The following is a 19,781-nucleotide window of genomic DNA, read 5'->3' as shown; positions in this document are numbered from 1 at the left end:
TCCTTTTTAAAAAAAGAAAGACTTTGTCTCGTTAAAGAAGCCTAAGACTTGAGCCCTAGGTGGGAGAAAACCTTCGGGTTTTTCCACAATTGCTTGTGTCAAGGTGCTTTTTGCTGATTTTTCTATGTTTCTTTAAGTTTTACATTAATAGTCGAGAGTGCAACTATATCCTGTTTCTTTGAGCACCAAAAAAACAGCTCCACTTACAAGCGTGAAGATATATCTGGATGTGGACTTACTCTCATCTGGATCGCTCTGATAGTACGCATCTGAATATCCGTGTATCTGTTTGTCTGAACCTCCTCCATAAGTGAGTGCGTAATTAATGGTTCCCCAATTGTCACAGTACTCTTTTGATGGCCTTCCAATGTTCCATGCCTGGATTACTTTGGAACTTGCTAATCAAAAACTCATTGCAAAAAAGTCATCTTGTCCCTGACATAACCTACATTAGTGACCCAACTGCACTTCTGTATGAAATTTTCTGCATGCCTTCCTTTTCTTCTAAAGTTGTGGGACACATGGCTAGGCTAAGCTTGGTCTCCTTTACCCATGAAGACTCTTAGGATGCCGAAGCCATGACCATGCTATTGGGCCTCAAAAGCTTCAATCAGTCTTGGGGACAACACCTTTTAGTGGAGGGAGACCCCCACGATATTATTTCATGGGCAACCGGGAGGTCAACACCTCCATGGTACCTTGCTTCGATCTTTGACAAGATTGCTTATATTTGCAGGGATATAGGTAAAGGACGGGGCTAGGCCCAAGTACAAGACCAAACCTGATCCATCTCCGTTGTTGCTCTAGACCACACAGGGTACACGTAGGTGAACATCTCTTTGTAAACGGGCAAACCTATAAGCCCTTTTTTTGTAACCCCACTATGGGTAGATCTATAAGCCCATTTTTTGTACAGGGTCTGATGACCTATTTTTTTGCCAAGAGACCCGTCTATTGGGTACTCTCAGATTAACTCAAAAACTGTACTCGAACTCTTCATAGCAATACAAAAGTTAACTTTTGCATCAAAAAAAGCTTGGTCTTCTTTACAATAGGGGTAAATATGGGTCGACAATTTTCAATTTCAAATCTTTCAAGAATTTTCTTAACCAGCTTTCCTTGAACTCTTTATTCACAGACTCTGGTTAAGTCTTCATTTAGATTACTCAATAATTCCTCTCTTTTTAATTTCCCTATCCCTTTTTTGATTTATATGTTCCCTAGTCTCATGTGCCATATTTATATGTTATGTTATCAATATAACATGAGACCTATATCCCCCTTTCAAACCTTAGACAATTGCTTTAGTACTTTGTCTCGACTAGACTCTTTGATTTGGTCCCCAGCCTCCTCAGGAATCTTTTCAGTATCTTCTTGGTACGCCTCCCTATTACCCAACCCCAAACCCCTCATTAACTTAACTTGGTAACTACCTATACCTCACAAAGTTCAGGCTTTCATCTGGGTTCTCTTACATGGCAAAACCCTCACCCTTGATCAACTTAAAAAGAGGGGCTTCGCATTCCCTAATCGATGCATTCTGTATCTCCAAGAAGAGGAGACTATTCCTCACCTTTTTCTTCACTTTGATGTGGCTCAATGCCTCTAGTCTTCCCTTCTTAACCTATTTGGCCTTCAATGGGTCACCCCAGCTAATTTGACCCAGTTCTTCGAAACCTACTTCTCACCTCCCTTCTCCAAAAATGGTAGGAGACTGCGGCACCTTGTTGTGGCTAGTCTCTTTTGGAGTTTTTGGCTAGAAAGAAACTCCATGACCTCTAGAGGGGTACAAAAAACTATAGAGGCAGTTTTTGACTCTATAGCTACACTAATAGCCTTTTGGGCCAAATCCCTATCCATCTTTTCTAATTTGCCTATATCTCATTTTCTTAACAACTGGGATTGCCTTTTGTTCGTTGCAGCCCAAACAAACAGACCAACACCGTTGTGGTCCCCCCCTCCCATAGGTTTCCTCAAGCTTAATGTAGATGGTTCCTCCTTAGGAAACCGAGCCCTTCGAGCATAGGAGGAACATTGTCGGATCCTAATTCGACCATCTGGACCTTCTCAGAATGCATTGGTCACTGTGATTCTAGTTTCACAAAAGCAATGGCCCTTCTGGCTGGCTTAAAAAGGTTACTTGAGCATGCACCAGTATACAAGGCATCATAGTGGAATCACTCTTTTAATACAGTATGCTATGGCACACAGACTAACCAGCCGCCCTTGAGGCTCTCAGCTATTTTTGAGCACATCGATTTCTTATGTAACTCCCTTCCTCAGGTGCCCTTCACCCATATCTACAGTGGGGCAAATTCGGTGGCTGATCGATTAGCCAAGGAAGGTGCAATTCGAGGCCCCTGAGCAAACAATTGGAAGTGAGCTCAGTCACTCTGTTGAGCTAACTCAGAAAGCTACAGATTTTATATCTTCTCTCTCCTCTTTGCCCTCGTCTCAATCTCACCTCTCCACTTTCTCTTTACTTTCTCCTCCCCCTCTTCTCTAGCTCTGCTTCTAAAGTTGTATTCGGGAAAAAAAAAAAAAGCAGGAAGGTATTTTCGTGGTGGACTTGGTTGTGGCCTTTTATGCTTGCAGGTCCCCTGTCCCTGTATCTTTTGCAATGCTTTCGCTACAATGTTAATTCTTACCATGGTTTAATTTCTCGAGTTGAGACTTGCTTCTACTCTCCAGTCTTGGCCCCCTCAACAGTTCAACCTTGGTTTACTCTTTTCAGTCGGGAAACCCTTAACAAGGCAAGTACCTCTTCACCGATACCCCCTCAAACCTATAACTCTGTCCTTCACTCCCTCTCTCCAACCAACCCACCAAACCTTCTCTCCTCTAACCTACCACAGTTCTCCATACGCCCATATACACCTAATAATCTCCACTTTCTCTCTCTCTCTTGCCTTCTCTTGGTTTCCCTCACCTTCTTGTTTAGAACATTCTCTGAACTTTAATTCCTTTTGTTCTCCCTTCTCCTCTCCCCTCTCGTCTCTCCTTCCCTATCTATCGTCTATTCTCTGTTAGTTAACCAGAGACTGCTCCTCGCAGAAAAATCTCACTCGCTTCAGGTTTTTCTTCACATATGGGCTCTAATTTTTCTCCCCTTTAGTTTTTATAACTATAAGGTGTCTTTCTTCTCCCCTCCTCTACTCTCGCTCTCTCTCCCCTTTCTTCTCTTACTTGCAGTCCGATGATTGCTTACTGCAACCAAGGCTAGCTCACCCCATCGCATTCCTCCATGTTCTTTACTCTTTCCTCTCTTTTCTCCATAACTTTGTAACCTATTGGTAGCTGTCTTTAGACTATACCGAGCGATTTTTGGTGGCTTTTCTCCTTCGATTGTCAGCTCTGCAGTGTGATGGTTTTATAGGGTCAGCTCTAAATAGTTACGAAACAATGGTGAAGGGCAATTGTTGGGTAAAACGTTATTGAAAGCTCTCACCAATAGCCGGAGTCCCTTTTTTTAGCACCATTATATTTGTGTTTATTCTCTATCTTATTCCTTTGCCCTGTTTACCTCACCAACACCACCTCAACTTTCCCCTTCAACCTGCTCCACTATCAAGCAAAGGAAGCATATCACTATGTTGGCTAAGCTGCTCCAACTCCAAGCAAAGGTAGAATTTCAGAATGTCGGTTGCTTAGCTCGCACCAGCACAGTAAGAAGCTGAAGGTTTTTTGAAACATTGCTAGTCAATAGCTTTGTCTCTATATTTTGGATAATTCTCGAATGATTGTATTTTCTTATTTCTTTTCTTTTCCTTTTTTAATATGTATCTCTCCATCTTTCTCCTTCTTCTCCCTTTACTTCTGTTTGTCTGAGCACCCAACTTGTGGGAGTGCCGTCTTTAGTTTTCAGCTTAATGTATTCTTTTTATTCTATAACAAAGTTAACCTTTCTCAAAAATATAACACGAGACCTAAGAAATGGAATTATTTATTGTAACTGAAAAGAAACTTTCTACAAGATGACCATTCATGACTAATTCATCTCCATATTTCACCTCGACCTTGTTGTTAGTAAAAATGGTGGAGTAGCTTGCCTTAGCCAATTTAGCGACCGAAACCAAACTCTTCCTCATCTCAAGAGCATATAGAGTTTGCTTGAGGATCATGCTTTTGTCATTCTCAAGTTGAAGGATAAAATCTCCAATACCCAGGCTTTCAGTCTTTTGATTCCCACCCATATAGATATTCTGATCCCCATGGGGCAACATGTTGGAAATTTCTATATCCATCCTTGGTGTTTGGCACATGGGCAGTGGACCCTAAGTCAAAACACTATGGCCCTACTTTAGGGTCACCTAGCATAGCCTCTAGGACTACACAAGCATGCTCCCTATCACCCTCAGGATTCGCATTCTTGGGTGCTTTACCTTACATAGCAATGTGCCCAAATTTCTTGCAATTATAAACTAGGTACTCTTAAAATCCTTCTTTTTCTTAGGCTCATTATTCTCTTCTTGATTCTCATTCGTTTTGTTCTTATTCTTTCCTTGCCTTTCATCTTCTTGAATGAACCAGGGTTGGGTTTAAGGTTTACCATATTTACGGAGTCATTCAAGGCTAAAGTATCGTGAGACAATCTCCTTTCTTCTTCGGCTTTAAGTTTAGTGATAATCTCGTCCAACTTCGGCATGCTCGCCCTTTCAGTAAGAACTGAATAAAAGTTTTCCCATGACCTCGGCATAGAATTCAGCAACTGGCAAATCTACATGTTTTCATCTGGCTTGACTTGTGCAGCCCCGAGTATACGAACTAAGGCTCTGTCTGAATTGCTTATATGCTCGGTGACCTTGCCTCCTTCCTTCATCTTCAAGTCGGAATATTGCTTCATAGCCATTGTTTTTCTTGTGAGGGAAGGTGAGGCATAATCAGTCTCGAAGTCTTTAGGTGCGCATATTCAAGAGCATGGGAGTCATCAATGGCCATAAGTAGCACATGTTTTGCTAGTATGTTTTTGCGCTCCCATTGAGCATAAGCTTCTCTTACGGCTTGCCTCTCGTAAGCATTACCTATTAGGATAGGTGGGGATTCTTTAGTAAGCATTTGGCTAAGTCCTTCATCAAAATGGACATAGCCTATTTTTTTCTTCCAACTAAGATAGTTTTTCCCATTAAAATTTTCAGTCTAAATAAATTCAGCGAAGAAACCTTTTGAAGTCATGTTTGTTAGACAAAATGAAAATAGAAACTCCTAAACTATGGCAGTAAAAAATAGAAGCTCTGATACCAATGAAAGGTGTGGCTATGTAGAACTCAAGGTATTAAATTAACTATGAACCACGGGATTCAATGTTCTCCAGTCTGCATTCCAAATACCTCATATCAGTTTTCATAAGTATTTGAAGTGAGGCTCCTTGTTTAATTGAATCACAATTTCTTGCACATGTGAACCTCAGTATTTGATTCTGTTGAATCTGGATTCCAATGGATTGAGATTCTATGAAAGAGGAAGCAAGATTCTACGTTGATCGAATTGCAATTTCTTGCACCTACAAACCATAGTATTTGATGTCGTGGAATTTGGATTCTACAAAAATCGATTTTGAGATTCAATTAATGTGGAATTGAGATTCAACAAATGCAGAATTGAGATTCAATAAATGTTGGAATTGAGATTCGAAAAAAGTTGAATCGAGATTCTTAAAATATTGAATCGAGATTCTTGACTTCAAGGAAATGGGTTCCATGAAGATTACTCAATGGAATTGCGAACTAGGATTTTGAAACGGAATTGTCACTTGGAGTAAGAGATTCTGGTAACTATGGGGCAAAAATAAAGCTAAAGACTCAATTTGGATGCAAAATTTGTTCCCCAAGGCCCCAAAACTTCGATATGAAGAAAAAGACCCCGTCTAGCAAGTACTGTAGCTACTTGCCCAAGTATTGCCCAAGTATTGTACAAGCATGAGTGAATCTGTTTGAGTTTGTACAGTTCCCTAACAAGTCTGCCCATGTTGTACAGTCCTCAGGCAAGCCGTAGCCCGAATAACTTGTTCTAGTGCAAGTTGACTTGGGTGAGATATCAGACATTGTATGAGTCGACTTTTTTCAAACAAAAATAAGTATGGACATTAAAGCATTAGGCAGTATCACTGAAGTGCCTCACTGGATAATGTTTCAAACAATAATCTGTTCATGCCTTTGGCTTGAGTTTAAGCACCTAATCATGGGTCCTAAAGTGAGAGACAGGGTGTATTATGAGAGATTTTTCTGTATCACTTCATGCTTCCATTCCTGTGTTTGCTTTATTGTTTTCTTGTCTTTGTCTTTTATCCCCAAGATACAGTAAACTTATGTCATGATAACTAAGGCCGTTTTCCTTCAAAAAGACAACCTAACGCTATCCCTTTGGTGTAGTTGCTGTGTCATGGAGGCATGTGTTTATCATGCTATAGTGCCTTTGTCAAAGCTAAGTTGCAGGTGCTTTCTATTTCTGTACAGAAAATATTGCGTATTATGATGTAGCTCCCTGGACTTAGACCATTTTAGTTGTTTCAAAGTTGCTTTGCACCCTTTTTTTTTTTTTATATATATATATTATTTTATTCCTTCTCTTTTGTTGACTTTCTAGTTCTCTGAGATATGATTAATAGGGAAATGACTTTGATGATTACATAGGGGTATCATTTCTCGAAAGGTAACGGAAACCTTCAGTTTCTAAGTGTGTTACAGTTCTGTTACCTGGTGCATAGTGATAGATATACTACAATGAACTGTTGTCATGTGCAAATGCTTGTTGGAGAAATGATTTTTGGGTTCTATAAATTTGACATGTCATAAAAATTATACCCTTGTCCTATTACTGAACAGAACAGCTGAGATAAATTGACCAGTAAAATGCAAATTGATACATGGATTTTCTTTCTTTCATTTGTTCTGTATTTCTTTAAACTTGCTGATGAGGTCATCTTGATGAATCCAGGAATAGGTGTGGAGTACTTGTCATCCTTCATTTGTGACTACACTATTAGCTTGGCTAATTTGGAGGTGAGGGGTCACACTGGCCGTTGAACTGTTGATTGTGATGTAACTCCAACATGTTAAAAGAAAAGGGCGTGTATGTAATGTTATCAGGACTAGAGTGGGGGACCGAACAAGTTACTTGGCCTCCTGTTCAAACTGGTCTGATTGGAATCCCAGCAGTCAGACTGTTGTAAGAATACCAAGCAAAGCCTTATAAGATATGTCAAAAAAAAAGAAATCTCTGTTACCTGCTTGACAGGTCAAATTTTGGTTTTTTTAATGTTTCAGAGGTTTGAATCGTGTCTGGTTTTTTACCTGGACGGATCAACATAGGGCCCACTCTGCTGTTTGGCTGGTTTGGTCTAGTCTCAATAACTATAGTTCTACGGTGGTAGGAATCCACTTTACCCTTAAACATTATTTTTAATGAAAAGCTGCAAAGCTTCACAAGTGCTTACCTTGAAACCCTGATATTATGGGCATATGAAGGCAACAGCGAGGCATTCATACTTGGTATTTATACAACTTAAGGTTGGAAGCATTGTTTTATTGATTGATTCACAATGGTTGAATTCTGTCAATCGTATCTATCATTCATCATATCATGTTTGTGAATGTAACTTTGTTCATACTTGTCTTGTTGATTTCTCATTGTGACATGGATCCAGCGTGTTCCATTTAGTTGACTTTGTATTGTCATTGATTTGCTTTAGTTATTAACTTGTTTTTATTGAGTTGCAGTATTATGGGATCTTAGAAAAAGCAACAAGTGGCACTGTGAAAATGCCTGTTTTGCTTGAAGTTGTGGACATTTCCTTTTGATGACATAATTATTTACTAGTTCCACAATGTTGGAGAAATCCAAGTAATTATTTGGAAAGTTTTGCACTTTTTATTCGCATAGTCCTGAATTCCTGATTAATTCTCTTGTTAGTGACAGCTTCCAAAAAAAAAAAAAAAATCTCTTGTTAGTGGCCATTAATTTAGCATATTTGTAGTGTTTCTGGTGTATAAAATATTGGAGTTATCAAGAAAGATACATCAGACAGTAAAGGCTCTTTAACCAATTGGTTTCGAAAGAAGTTCCATATCAAAACTTTTACAAGCTTTGGAGAGCCTCTCTCTACTCTAATTTGGATTATATATTTATATGGCAAGAAAGAAACCATCAAAAAAAAAAAAACCCAAAAAAAAGATTGGCACAAATGGGGGAGACGCCTATGTTTTGTGGAATGCAAATCAATCGCTGAAGCAAAGCCTTCTGGGCATTTGTGGAAAAAATTGCAAAATTATTAGTTGGTTCCTTACCACTATTGAAAAAGTTGCAAGAGATGGCTGGAGCCATTAAAACTTGGAGGAGATTGACTTGGGAGTGTACTAGAAGCGACCCTCAGGTTTTTCTTTTGAGATCATCTCATTCTGCATGATACTGTTCTCCAGAAACACATCTCATGCAGAGATAGTGTTATTGAGGGAAGTGGCGAAGAAGGGTTACTAGGGGAGATAAGTTTAGCAATTAGTTTGACTTTCAAGAAAAAGGAATATCTCAAGCCTCTAGGTGATAGTGCGGGTCTGGAAGGAAGTTAATGCTGTAGTTACTGATATGGTAGCTTTTGGTAGTTTGTTAACTATCGAGGGAGATGGTTTAAGGTCCAAAATGCTAGGAAATGTCAACTTAGTTTAGTATTGGAGGGTAATAAAGGGGTAAAGAAGAATTGGTGTGGAAAGGAGTGTAAAGATATGGAGGAGTTTTGGTTTGGCAATATGGAATAGGGGGGTCTTTCTTGCTTGTATATCAGTTTTTATGCAATGGAGATTGGACTGTCTCTGAACTTGTCCCAAGTTGGAATCTTACTTCTGGCTGCCTGAAAATAAAAAAGAGGACTCTCTCTATAAAGAAATGGGTGCTTGGGCATGAGACAAGGGACTCCGTTTTGTATTCCTCTTTAGAGTGGGCTGTGGATGTTGGAGGGGCATCACACTTTTTTTTAAGAAAAGAAAGCTGATTTCTATTGAAGCTGAAAGAAAGAAGCCTAAGGCTTGAGCTCAAGGTGGGGAGAAAGCCTTAAGGTTTCATCCAAATTGCATGTTTTTGGCATGATTTCTTGCTGATTTTATTGTTCTATCAAGTTCCCTACATCAGGTGGTATCAAAGCTCAGGTTTTTCTTCAACAACAAAGCCGAGAACCTGCAACCAAGAGTAGGGTTTGTTGATTTTGGGCCAAGTTTGCCAAATCAGCTTAGATCTTGCTGTCCTCAGCGAGTTTTTGTTGATTATTTGCTCAGGGTTTGTGATTTCGGCGAATCCATGACAACAAGAAGGGGCTGTGCAATGGGGTTTTCCTAGATCGACTTCGTGATCCCAAAGATGAAGAAATTGAGGAACTTAAGAGGCAAGTTTAGCAGCTGGCACAACAGTTTGTGAGCATCTTTATGGGCAAGACAATGATCTTTCTGCCTAAAAAGGTATGGATTACCACCCTTATCACCTCTATGCTGGGCGTGAAGAGTTGAGTCAAGTGGAAAGTAGTAGAAGATCTAGACTTAAGGAACAGCACTTTAGGGTTTTCAATTTGAAGGAGGACATTCTTGATTTTGACGCAGGTTGTATCCAAAATCATTAAGTTGTAGATTGGGATTGATGGAGGGAAAAATTATATTTATTTTTAATTTCTATTCAATTTTAAACGATGTATATTTTGATTTATTTTTAGGATTTTTAGTTTTTTAGGAATTCTAGGGTTTTTATAGTTTTTATTTATTTATTTCATGAGAACCGTTCCAAGCACTATTCATGAGTAATGTCCACAAGGATAAAATTGTCATTACAAAATTTAAGTTTAAGTTAGGATATATAAGTTATTTTAATTATTGTATGGAAATATAATGTCTTTGAACATTGAATTATAATATATAAGAGATGTGTGGGGCCTTGATAGGGTAACAATTAGAGATAGTTTTTAAAAATTGAAAGAGAGAAAAGCTTTGGCTTTTAGAACCCTAGCTTTGGGTATGATGAAGAAACCCTAGGTGCTTGTGTATTTTTAATTTTTATTTAATTTTAAAAGATGTATATTTTGATTTATTTTTAGGATTTTTAGTTTTTTAGGAATTCTAGGGTTTTTATAGGTTTTATTTTTTTATTTCATGAGAACAATTCACAAGCACTATTCACGAGTAACGTTCACAAGGATAAAAATGTCATTACAAAACTTAAGTTTAAGTTAGGATATATATAGGTTATTTTAATCATTGTATGGACATATAATGTCTTTGAATATTGAATTATAATATATAAGAGATGTATGGGGCCTTGAGAGGGTAAAAAATTGCAGATGATTTTTAAAAATTGAAAGAGAGAGCTTAGGCTTTTGGAACCCTAGCTTTGGGTATGGAGAAGAAACCGTAGGTTTCTTTGAATTGTGCTTGTGTTTAGCTTTGTTTCTTGCTGATTTTGCTGCTTCCTCAAATTTCCCTACATCATTGGGTTTGATGGACGGAAAAATTATACTTATTTTTTAATTTTTATTCAATATTAAAGGTTGAATATTTTGATTCATTTTTAGGAATTTTAGTTTTTTAGAAAATCTAGGGTTTTTATATTTTTATTTTAGTTCTTTCATGAGTATTGCTCACGGGTATTGTTCATAGGGAGTAAAACTGTCATTATGAAATTTCAGTTTAAGTTAGGAGATATAGATCATTTTAATCATTGTATGGACATGTAATGTCCTTGAACATTGAATTATAATATATAAGAGGTGTGTAGGGCCTTAAGAGGGTAAAACATTCCACATGATTTTTCGAAATTGAAAGAGAGAAAAACTTATGATTCGGAACCCTAGCTTGGGGTATGGGGAAGAAACTGTAGGTTTCTTTGGATTATGCTTGTTTTTTGTTTTGTTTCTTGTTGATTTTACTATTCCCTCAAATTTTCCTACGTCAACCATTAATCTCTTAGGAGACCTATGATAAGGATCAAGATGAAGATGTTTTTTTATACTGTTTTTTGATGAAAGTTAACATTGTATTACTGAGAGAGAAGTGTACAAGAGAGAGAGGGCCAAGTTCGACCCCTAGGGGGTGAACTGGAAAGTATCATGTACAAAAATCCAAAAATTGGGGGGGGCTAAAGAAAGCATGTGAGGAGTTATGGAGGCGTGCTGAGCCGGAGGTCTTGTGCAAAAAAGGAGACGACCCCAGCTTGTTCATGAAGTTGCCTAGTAGCTCCCTCTTTCGCCAGATGATCCGCAAAGTCGTGCTGCCATAAGACGTCCATATCCTTGCAAAGTTGTTCAATTTCCTCAAATGTAGGTACAAGATACCAAGGCGGGAGAGACGTGTTACTAGCCCATGTGATAACATTTTTTGAGTCTCCTTCTACAATGAGGTGTAGTCCCCAAGAACGGTTAAACTTTTTCATGCCTAGAAGGAGAGCCAAGGCTTCTGCGATTTGAGCTTCCATGGGGCCAAGTTGCTCTGAGAACAAAAGGATAACATTGCCTTGGTAGTCTCTAAAGACCCCCCCCAGCCCCTGCCGGACCTGGGTTCCCAAAGGAGCACCCATCAAAATTAAACTTGATGGTTCGTTCTGGGGGTGGCTGCCAAAAGCTGGATCTCTGTGGTTGTCTTGGGTAGTGGAAGAGGATATTTTGCCATTGGGGAAGGAACTGGGTCCTTGGAAATCCTGAGAACAATTTGTGGTTCGCTGTGTAGAAAGAAACCAAGGATAAAGTCTTGTGCAGGAGGGTTGAAGTTTGTAATTTCGAGCTTCGAAAAATACGATTATTCCTTTCCAGCCAAATATTCCACATGGTAGCCGCTAAGGTGGTCTTCCGAAGGGCTCTGCCGGCCTTCGGCCACGGGGTATGAAGCTCATAGGAGATGAGAGACTTTACCGTAGGAGGCGTGACCCATTCAATGCCGAATAATTGTAAAAGAGAAATCACAGTGAAGGAAAAGGTGAGGGTTAGATTCCTCATCTTTTTCGCATAGGGCACATCTGTTGAGAATAGGAATCCCTCGTTTTTGAAGATGATCTATAGTGAGGGCTTTATGAGAGCAAGCTAGCCAGTTGAACATTTGGACCTTAGGTGGGGTGAGAGTAGCCCACACTTTCAATGCTATAGCAGTGGGTTGGCCGGGAAGGTGGAGGGTTGAGATAATAATTTATAGAAAGAAGCCACTAAAAACTCACCCGAGGGAGTTGGGGTCCAAACTATAACATCTCTCCCTAGGTTGGAAATAAAGTGAGAGTGAAGGCCAGAATGAAGAAGTTGGAATTGGGTGACCTCTTCGGTAAGGTTCCTCTTAAAAGAAGGGTTCTAGGTTCTCCTTGCACCTGTGAGGACCACTTCGTCCACCACTGTAGCTTCTTGGTTCACCGCCAAAGAATTGAGAGCTGGGAAGCCTCCCTCAGAGGTGAAGAGCTCAGCCAAAGATCTGACCAGAATCTCACACGAGATCCCTCTCTTGGAAGCAACCTTAAATGTTTTTTGAAGAGAGAGAAGGCCGAGGAGAAGGATTGCTATGCCCCTGAAGCGTTATACCTATGGGAATTATCTGGCACCGAGGCTTCTTCAGGTATCCTATACTTGTGTCTGAGAACTTGAGCCCACAGTGAGTCAGGCTGGGTAGCAAGACGCCACCACCACTTGCCTAAAAGAGCAAGGTTATGTTTTTTGAGAACCTTGATACCTAGACCACCCTTGTTTTTCAGAAGGCAGATATTATCCCAAGCAACAAGATGGAATTTAGTCTTCTGAGCTTGCCCCGACCAAAGGAAGTTGCGCATAAGCTGGTTCAAACGATTAGCCACGAGAGCAGGCATGTAGAAGAGAGACATCAGGTGGACAGGGGAGTTAGATAACGTAGCTTTTATAAGGGTAGTCCTGCCTGCCATAGAGAGAAGACGACCTTTCCATCCAGCCAAGCGCCTATCCACCCTATCGATAACATGGGACCATTGTCCTTTTTTGCGTTTGTCAAGCCCAAGAGGGAGTCCAAGATAAGTAGTGGGTAGATCCTCCACTTTGCATTCCCAGTTGGGGATGAGCCCTCTAATCTCAGCATTAGAAATAACTACCTCCATCATTCTTGATTTTTCGAAGTTAACTTTGAAGCCGGTTGCTTTTTGGAAGCATTTGAGGAACATGTACAGGGTATCCACTTCCCTAGGGGAGGCGTCTAGGAACACCAGAGTATCATCTGCTTATTGCAAATGACTTATTGTTGGACCTTGTCTATTGCTCCTGAAGTCGGAGAGTGGTCCTGCCTGAAACATCCGGGATAAGGAGCGACTGAAGACTTCGGCAGCTATAGAAAACACAAAAGGTGAGGGGGTCTCCTTGGCGAAGACCTCTTGTAAAAGAGAAGAACCTCTAGGGGACCCGTTGATAAGGATAGAAAAATGCGGTTGCAAGAAGCAACCACGCATCCACTTCCTCCAACGGTTTCGGAAACCCATTTTGAGCATCGTCTCTTCCAAGATGGACCAGTCGACGTGGTCATAAGCTTTTTCCCAGTCGATTTTGAAGATCAGATCAGGAATCTTATCGAGGTGTCTAGAGTGAATGCACTCATGAGCCACTAAGGCACCATCGAGAATCTGTCTGTCTTTTATAAAAGCAGTTTGGGAAGAGGAAATTATAGACGGGAGGACGTTTTGGAGTCTGGTTGCAAGGACTTTGGCAAGAATTTTGTATGAAGAATTCAATAGGCTAATAGAGCGGAAATCCTTCATTTCCTCTGCTCCCGCCACTTTGGGAACTAACGCAATGAACGTAGCGTTAATTGCTTTGTGCAGTTTACCTCGAAGGAAGAACTCATCGAAAAAGAGTTTAAAGTCAGGACGAAAAATGTCCCAAAATGCCTTAAATGGTGCTATTGGGAAACCGTCTGGGCCGGGGGCTTTGTCCTTAGCAAGCGCATCAATACCTTGCAGAATCTCTTCTTCTGTGAAAGGTCTTTCTAACCACTGACCCTTATCGTCAGAGAGACTCAAAAAATCCAGAGAGGACATTCTGTGTCTAGGCCCATGGGAAGCTGTGTAAAGAGACTTAAAAAAGTCTACAATTGCTGATTCTATCTCATCTGGTTGGGAATAGGTGCAGTTGTGATTCTTGATCATTGAGGTAGATTTATCTCTCCTACGACAGTTGGCAATCAGGTGGAAGAAAGCAGTGTTGATATCCCCTGCTTTTAGCCACTTAACTCTCGATCGCTAGAATCAATATATCTGTTCTTTGTGGAGGGTAGAGAGATATTCCAGTTTGGTCTTTTTCCTGAATTCAAACTCTGTATCAGTGAATGGTCTTTCCTCCTCTAGACGGTCGAGGGATTGAATTGTGGCCAGCTGAGAGGTTTTGATTAGAGAGAAGTTTCTAGGGATAGACTTGCTCCAAGACTTGAGCGAGCCTTTGAGAAGTTGAAGTTCCAATTGAAGGATGAATCCTGCTCTTCCAGAGATGAGCGAGGAGTATGAAGGCCACCAGGCTGGAATGAGGGAAGGAAGGGACTCCTCTTGCAGCCAGAGAAGTTCAAATCTGAAGGTTCTTGGGCCCCTCTTAACAGCCTCGGTGTCAAGAAGGATCAGACAGTGATCCGAAGTAGGTTTGGGTTGAGCCTGGGCTAAGGATCTCGGAAAAAGTTCTTCCCAATGCAAAGAAAAAGGAAACCTATCGAGTTTAGAGAGGGTAGGATTAGCAACATGGTTTGATCATGTAAACTTACAGCCTTGGAGGGGAATGTCCAAAAGTTCATTCTGATTAATGAACTCCAAGAAATCCCTCATACCTTGGGAGCTAGAAGAGGAGGAATTTCTCTCGTGGGCCCATCTGGTGACATTGAAGTCACCACCTAGACACTGGATAGGGTTCGACAGGGAGGCTACTAGGTCCAATTCGTTCCAAAACCTCTCTCTGTTATTAGAGGAATTAGGACCATAGATAGCAGAGAATTTCCAAGGTATTCCATCGGAGGTGCTAGTTAAGAGGATGGTGTCAGAGAAATCCCCAATGTACGAGGAGGTGAGGGTGCGGCCAGTAGTGTTCCGAACTACCCAAATGCCTCCTGACGCCCCATTCGCCGCTAGGGAAACCCACTGGCTGGGTTTCCTACCCCAAACCTGGCGAATGAGCAGGAGGTCAAGATGTGGTGGTTTGGTTTCGACAAGTGCCAAAATGGTAGGTGAGTGTTTAGAAGTGAGATCCATGACCGCATCCTTCTTGGATCTACTTCCAAGATCTCTTACGTTCCAAACTAACAACTTCATCTATGAACACTGGGTGGAGGAGAGGGGGCCAGTCTAGGGGACCTCCGCAAGGTAGTAGGATGGGAGTTTAGAAACATGCTAACAGCGGGCTGACCCTCAAAAGGGATGGAAGAAAAAAGATTACAGAGTTCTGCATCTTGCTTTGAGCGTTTGCTGTAAGGAATCTATGGGCTGGTCCTTCGGGTCCATCATAGGCAAAACCCATGACTCTGTACATCTCGAGCATTCTATCATCAACCCTATTTGTACCATCCCTGTCGACCTCCTTTGTTTCTTCGGAAGGCAGAGGGGGAGAAATGGGAGTTGCAGTGTCTATGCGGTCCGTCTCATCCCCGTCGACCATCTCTGTCTCCTGAAGAGCCAGAGGGGGAGAGATGAGAGGTGCAAGGGCCTCTCCAATTGTCCCATCCTTGTCGACCGTCTCTGTTGCCGCTAGATCTAGGGGGGGAGAGATGGGAGTTGCGGGTTTAAAGGGGGCTTCATAAGGCAGAGGGGGAGAGATGGGGGTTGCAGCAGCTCCACTGTCAGTCCCATCCCCGTCGACCACCTCTGCTGTGTCGAGGTCATGAATGGGGGAGATTGGGGTATCAGGAGTTGGGTGCATCACATCATCCAAGTGCAGAGGGTAGGAGAACGAAGGATGGATGTCTGGGGCGAGAGAGGGAGGGGCCACTTGTGAGGGTGCTGAATGCCACGAAGAAGGGTAAAAGTAAGAGGGGGTATGTGACTGGGGGGGAGAGACAAACGGGACCAGAGAAGTCTGAGGAGCAGGGAGATTGAAGTCAGGTGTCCCATAAAACTCAAAGGGTAAGTATGCAAGATATTGAAAGGTCTGGATGGAGGAGTGGGAATACAACAGGATGGGAGAAGGGGGCTAGGCCACTTGAAAGTTGTGCACGCTGTGGATCTGAACCAGGTGCGGGGTGAAAGAAAGATGCGGGGCTAGAAGGTGGGCTAAGGACGAAGGGTCCAGAGGAGGTTGGTTCATGGAGTGGACAACGACAAAGCCAAGAGGACAGGGAGGACAATTTGAGACAAGGGGGTTGCAGGCTGGGCTGAGAGAGGGGGCAGCACCTAGGGAAAAAGGAAAAAAGTGCACTGAGAGAGGAGCCGGAGATAGGCCAGGGGGCGAATACGGCGTGGGGGTTGGCAGAGGAAGAGGAGGCACCGACTGCAAAGGGGGGTGAAAGCCGTGGAAGGTCGATAGGGAAGACCCCTCCTTAGGCAACAGGAGGACATATCCATCAGAGGGAGGAGACGGCCGGACAGGAGCAGTCAAGGCCGGCGGCGACTGATAGGGATAAGGTAGGGACAGCTAAGGGGACGATAAAGGCAGCGGTGACGGCGAGGAGATAGGTGGCCCCGACTCGAAATCGATGGATGAATCGCTGGATTGGTGGACGGTGGGAGAGTGCGATCGTAGTTTCGCATTTAATGGAGGCACAGGCTCTAGGGGGCGCCGCACTGAGGGACAGGGGGGGGAAGACGCGTGTTGAAGGGAGGGATGCGCTCCTTGCCCAAGGAGAGCGCTGACAGGATGCGTGGCGGGAGAGGAAGAGCTAGGGGCGGGCTGAGGAAAAGACGGTGAAGATGGGCTGGGACCGACATTGAAGCCCGAGAGGAGGAGAGGGTGAAACGTCAACGCAGACTTCCTTACTGGGCCTATGTGGGGAAGTGGTATTATCAGCCAAAAAAGGGTCATCGGGTCAACTAGAAGAACCCGACTTGAAAGGAGAAAGGGGAGTGGCACGTGGGTACCACCTCAGTCTAGTGGCTGGAAGACTTTGGGCCGGGTCAGGCGGACGCCAGCGACGCTTCTTGCGATGCCGGTTTTTGCTAATGACCTCAGTCCAATGTTGGGATGGGTTTCCGGTGAAGGATCAGGGCCCGAAAGAGGGTGGGGAGGCTTGCACCCATGACGTATTGACAGGATAGAACAAACCCTCGACCTCTAACCAGGGGTTTGAGGGATCCGGCTAGCGTTAAGGATTTCCAACAGCAGCCGAATTGAACCCAGAGGAAGAGTCTCTAGTGAGATCCAATGCCTGGAAATCACAGAGCCACATGCAGCAGCGATTCTACTGAAAATCTCAGGAGACAAAGCATGTAGGGAGATGTTTGTCAGAGTGAGCTAGACTCTTTGTTTCTTGAAAGACCCCTCCTTCGGCGACCACAAACGGAGTAAGCAAGCCGCCCCCTTGAAAGAAAGGTTGCCTCTTGCTTGTAGAGCGATTTGAGCTGCCTTTGGAGAAGGAAATTGGAAAAGGATTTCTCCTCTCAGCAGACGCCTGCAGGTCACGTTGTCCTCCTTAAAGGTACATTTGGCCCATTTTTCGATTCCGTGTAAGTCATCCCGAGCAGGAAGGAACCTCCCAACCAGCGACGCCTGAAGCTTAGTCTTGTTCGCCGTGACTTCCTTCAGGAAGGAACGAACAAACAACGAACGGGAGAAAGGGGGAAGAAACGAAATGAGGAACCTCAGCTGGAGTCGCCTGAGTTACAGAGGAAGAAGAGGGGGATGGATTGCCAAAGGACCCATCCCTACCACCCTGTCTGGAGCTAGGCTTCGCAAGGGCATGATCATAAGAGGGGTGAGCAGACTTAGCAGAGGGGAAGGACATAGAGGTAAGAGAAGAAGAAGAAGGAAAGAGGGGAGAAGGGAGGGAAGGCCCAGAGCGAGAGGGCCTGAGGGGAGGATGGGTAGAAGGATACAACTTGTAGATATCCTTCTAGCTTAGAGGCTGGGGTTGGGGTTGAGACAACATCTTACTATTCACTATACTACATTAAGAACATCAAATGTGTAAAAGCTTACTTATTGCCTCTATAAAAGCACGAAAGCACTAACTAGTCCCATAGATTAAAGAGGCAACACATGAAAGCAGATGCTTGTGCAACCAAGGTTGCTTCCTCATGATCATGCATAGGGGATCCCAACAAGAACACTAATATGCATGAAATAATAAATTTGTTCCACTAAAAAGAGAACAGTTTTGCTCTCTTCCCCAGTCCCATAGATTAAAGAGGCAACACATGAAAACAGATGCTTGTGCGACCAAGGTTGCTTCCTCATGATCATGCATAGGGGATCCCGTCAAGAACACTAATATGCATGAAATAATAAATTTGTTCCACTAAAAAGAGAACAGTTTTGCGCTCTTCCCCATGCCCCATAAACTAAGCTATAAGATCTCTAGCCATAGAGGAAAAACCTGTTACAGTGTGCATACCATTCAGGTGTTGTATTGATGGAATGAAAGATTACAAAAAGTTCCCTAAGGAACAACAATCCTAAAGTCAGTGAGAAAAGTGACAAAAAGAAAGGAAAAGGAAAGCCATGTTTCAAAATAGGATCTTGCTCATGAAGAAAGTGGAGAGAAGGGAGGGATGGATCAAAATCATGGCCTTTGAAGGTCTTGAGGATATGAAAGAGGTGGTGCATTCAAGAGTTTAAGGGCATTGGAATCTGAATAGCATAGCAGAAGTATGGTTGACTCAAACCGAGGAGCATGGCCCCCTATTTCAGTAAGTAATGCAATAGATGTCGAGAAATCTTCTGAAGGCCAGAAAATTGAGTTTGAAGTTTCCTATGCAATTTTCAATATGAGTTCAACGATAGTCGAATTTGACAAGTTTGTTTCAATTCCTTACTATAGATACCAATATTTATTTTTTGGAGATTTTTTCTTACCACGATTAATATTTGAACCAAAAAAAAAGAAGGTTTAAGAAGGTGGTTTGGATGCTGAATTCATTCTAGCACACTTCAAAACTCTAGGACGACTTTTCTCCAACCAGGGGAGAACAATGCAAGACAAAATTATTCTAATTTTGAATTTTTGTTTAATTTCAAAAGATAGTTTGAGGGTTTATTTTCAGGGTTTTGAAGTTTTTTAGGGATTCTAGGACTTTTATTTATTTATTTATTTACTATTCCATGTGATTTATGGATATTAAAAGAGAAAGAAAAGTTTAGGCTTATGGAACCCAAGCTTGGGGTGAGGAGGAAACCCAAGGTTTCTCCAAGTTATTGCTTATGTTTGGCCTAAAGTGTTGTTGTTTTTCTATTTTTTCAAATTTCCCTATGTCAATTAGGTTCTCCGTTTCGCTAGAAGTATTTCATTAACATGACCAAACTTATAAATAATGATGAATAGTAAGGAGGTAGCTATAAAGCTGTTCTGTACACCTTGGTCAATGGACCTACAAGTCTCCTAGAGTGGGCGGCGTAAGTTCTATGAGAATGCAGTGGTAGGCATGGAGAGCGGACAAGAACAACAATGTTGGTTGGGGCTGATTTTGATGTGCTAACTGGGTGTGGGGAATTGGTGGCGTGGTCCTCCCAAAGTATCTGCACACTTGAATGTAGTGATGGTCTCCATAGAATGTGGTACATTCTGGGCAGGAGGTATTCTTTGCGATAGTTGGGAGTGTACATGATAGTTTTGTGGGTAGCTTCATGGGGTTCCATAGAAGTTGAAGAAACAACAGCCCTTGCTGGCCTTGATCTTGTGGCTACTTTTTTACTTAATATT

General features: G+C 42.2%; 1 protein-coding gene across 20 annotated transcripts in view; it reads left to right on the top strand.

The window, feature by feature from the left end:
• LOC105421545 (pentatricopeptide repeat-containing protein At4g21880, mitochondrial) overlaps positions 1-19,781 on the top strand; it is a 121,897-nt gene that overhangs the window by 13,360 nt on the left and 88,756 nt on the right. For all 20 annotated transcript variants that reach the window (XM_088858287.1, XM_088858286.1, XM_088858290.1 and 17 more), the window contains exon 4: positions 6,934-6,998. In XM_088858287.1, coding sequence (XP_088714413.1) covers positions 6,934-6,998 — 65 coding nt within the window. The remainder of the gene's footprint in view (positions 1-6,933; positions 6,999-19,781) is intronic.

Source organism: Amborella trichopoda, chromosome 2 (assembly GCF_054954075.1).
Source record: "Amborella trichopoda isolate Santa Cruz 75 chromosome 2, AtrichopodaSantaCruz75HAP2 v2.0, whole genome shotgun sequence".
In the NCBI taxonomy this organism is placed as follows: Eukaryota; Viridiplantae; Streptophyta; class Magnoliopsida; order Amborellales; family Amborellaceae; genus Amborella; species Amborella trichopoda.
Note: the sequence above shows the minus strand (reverse complement) of the source record. Positions and strands in the feature narration are given on the sequence as shown.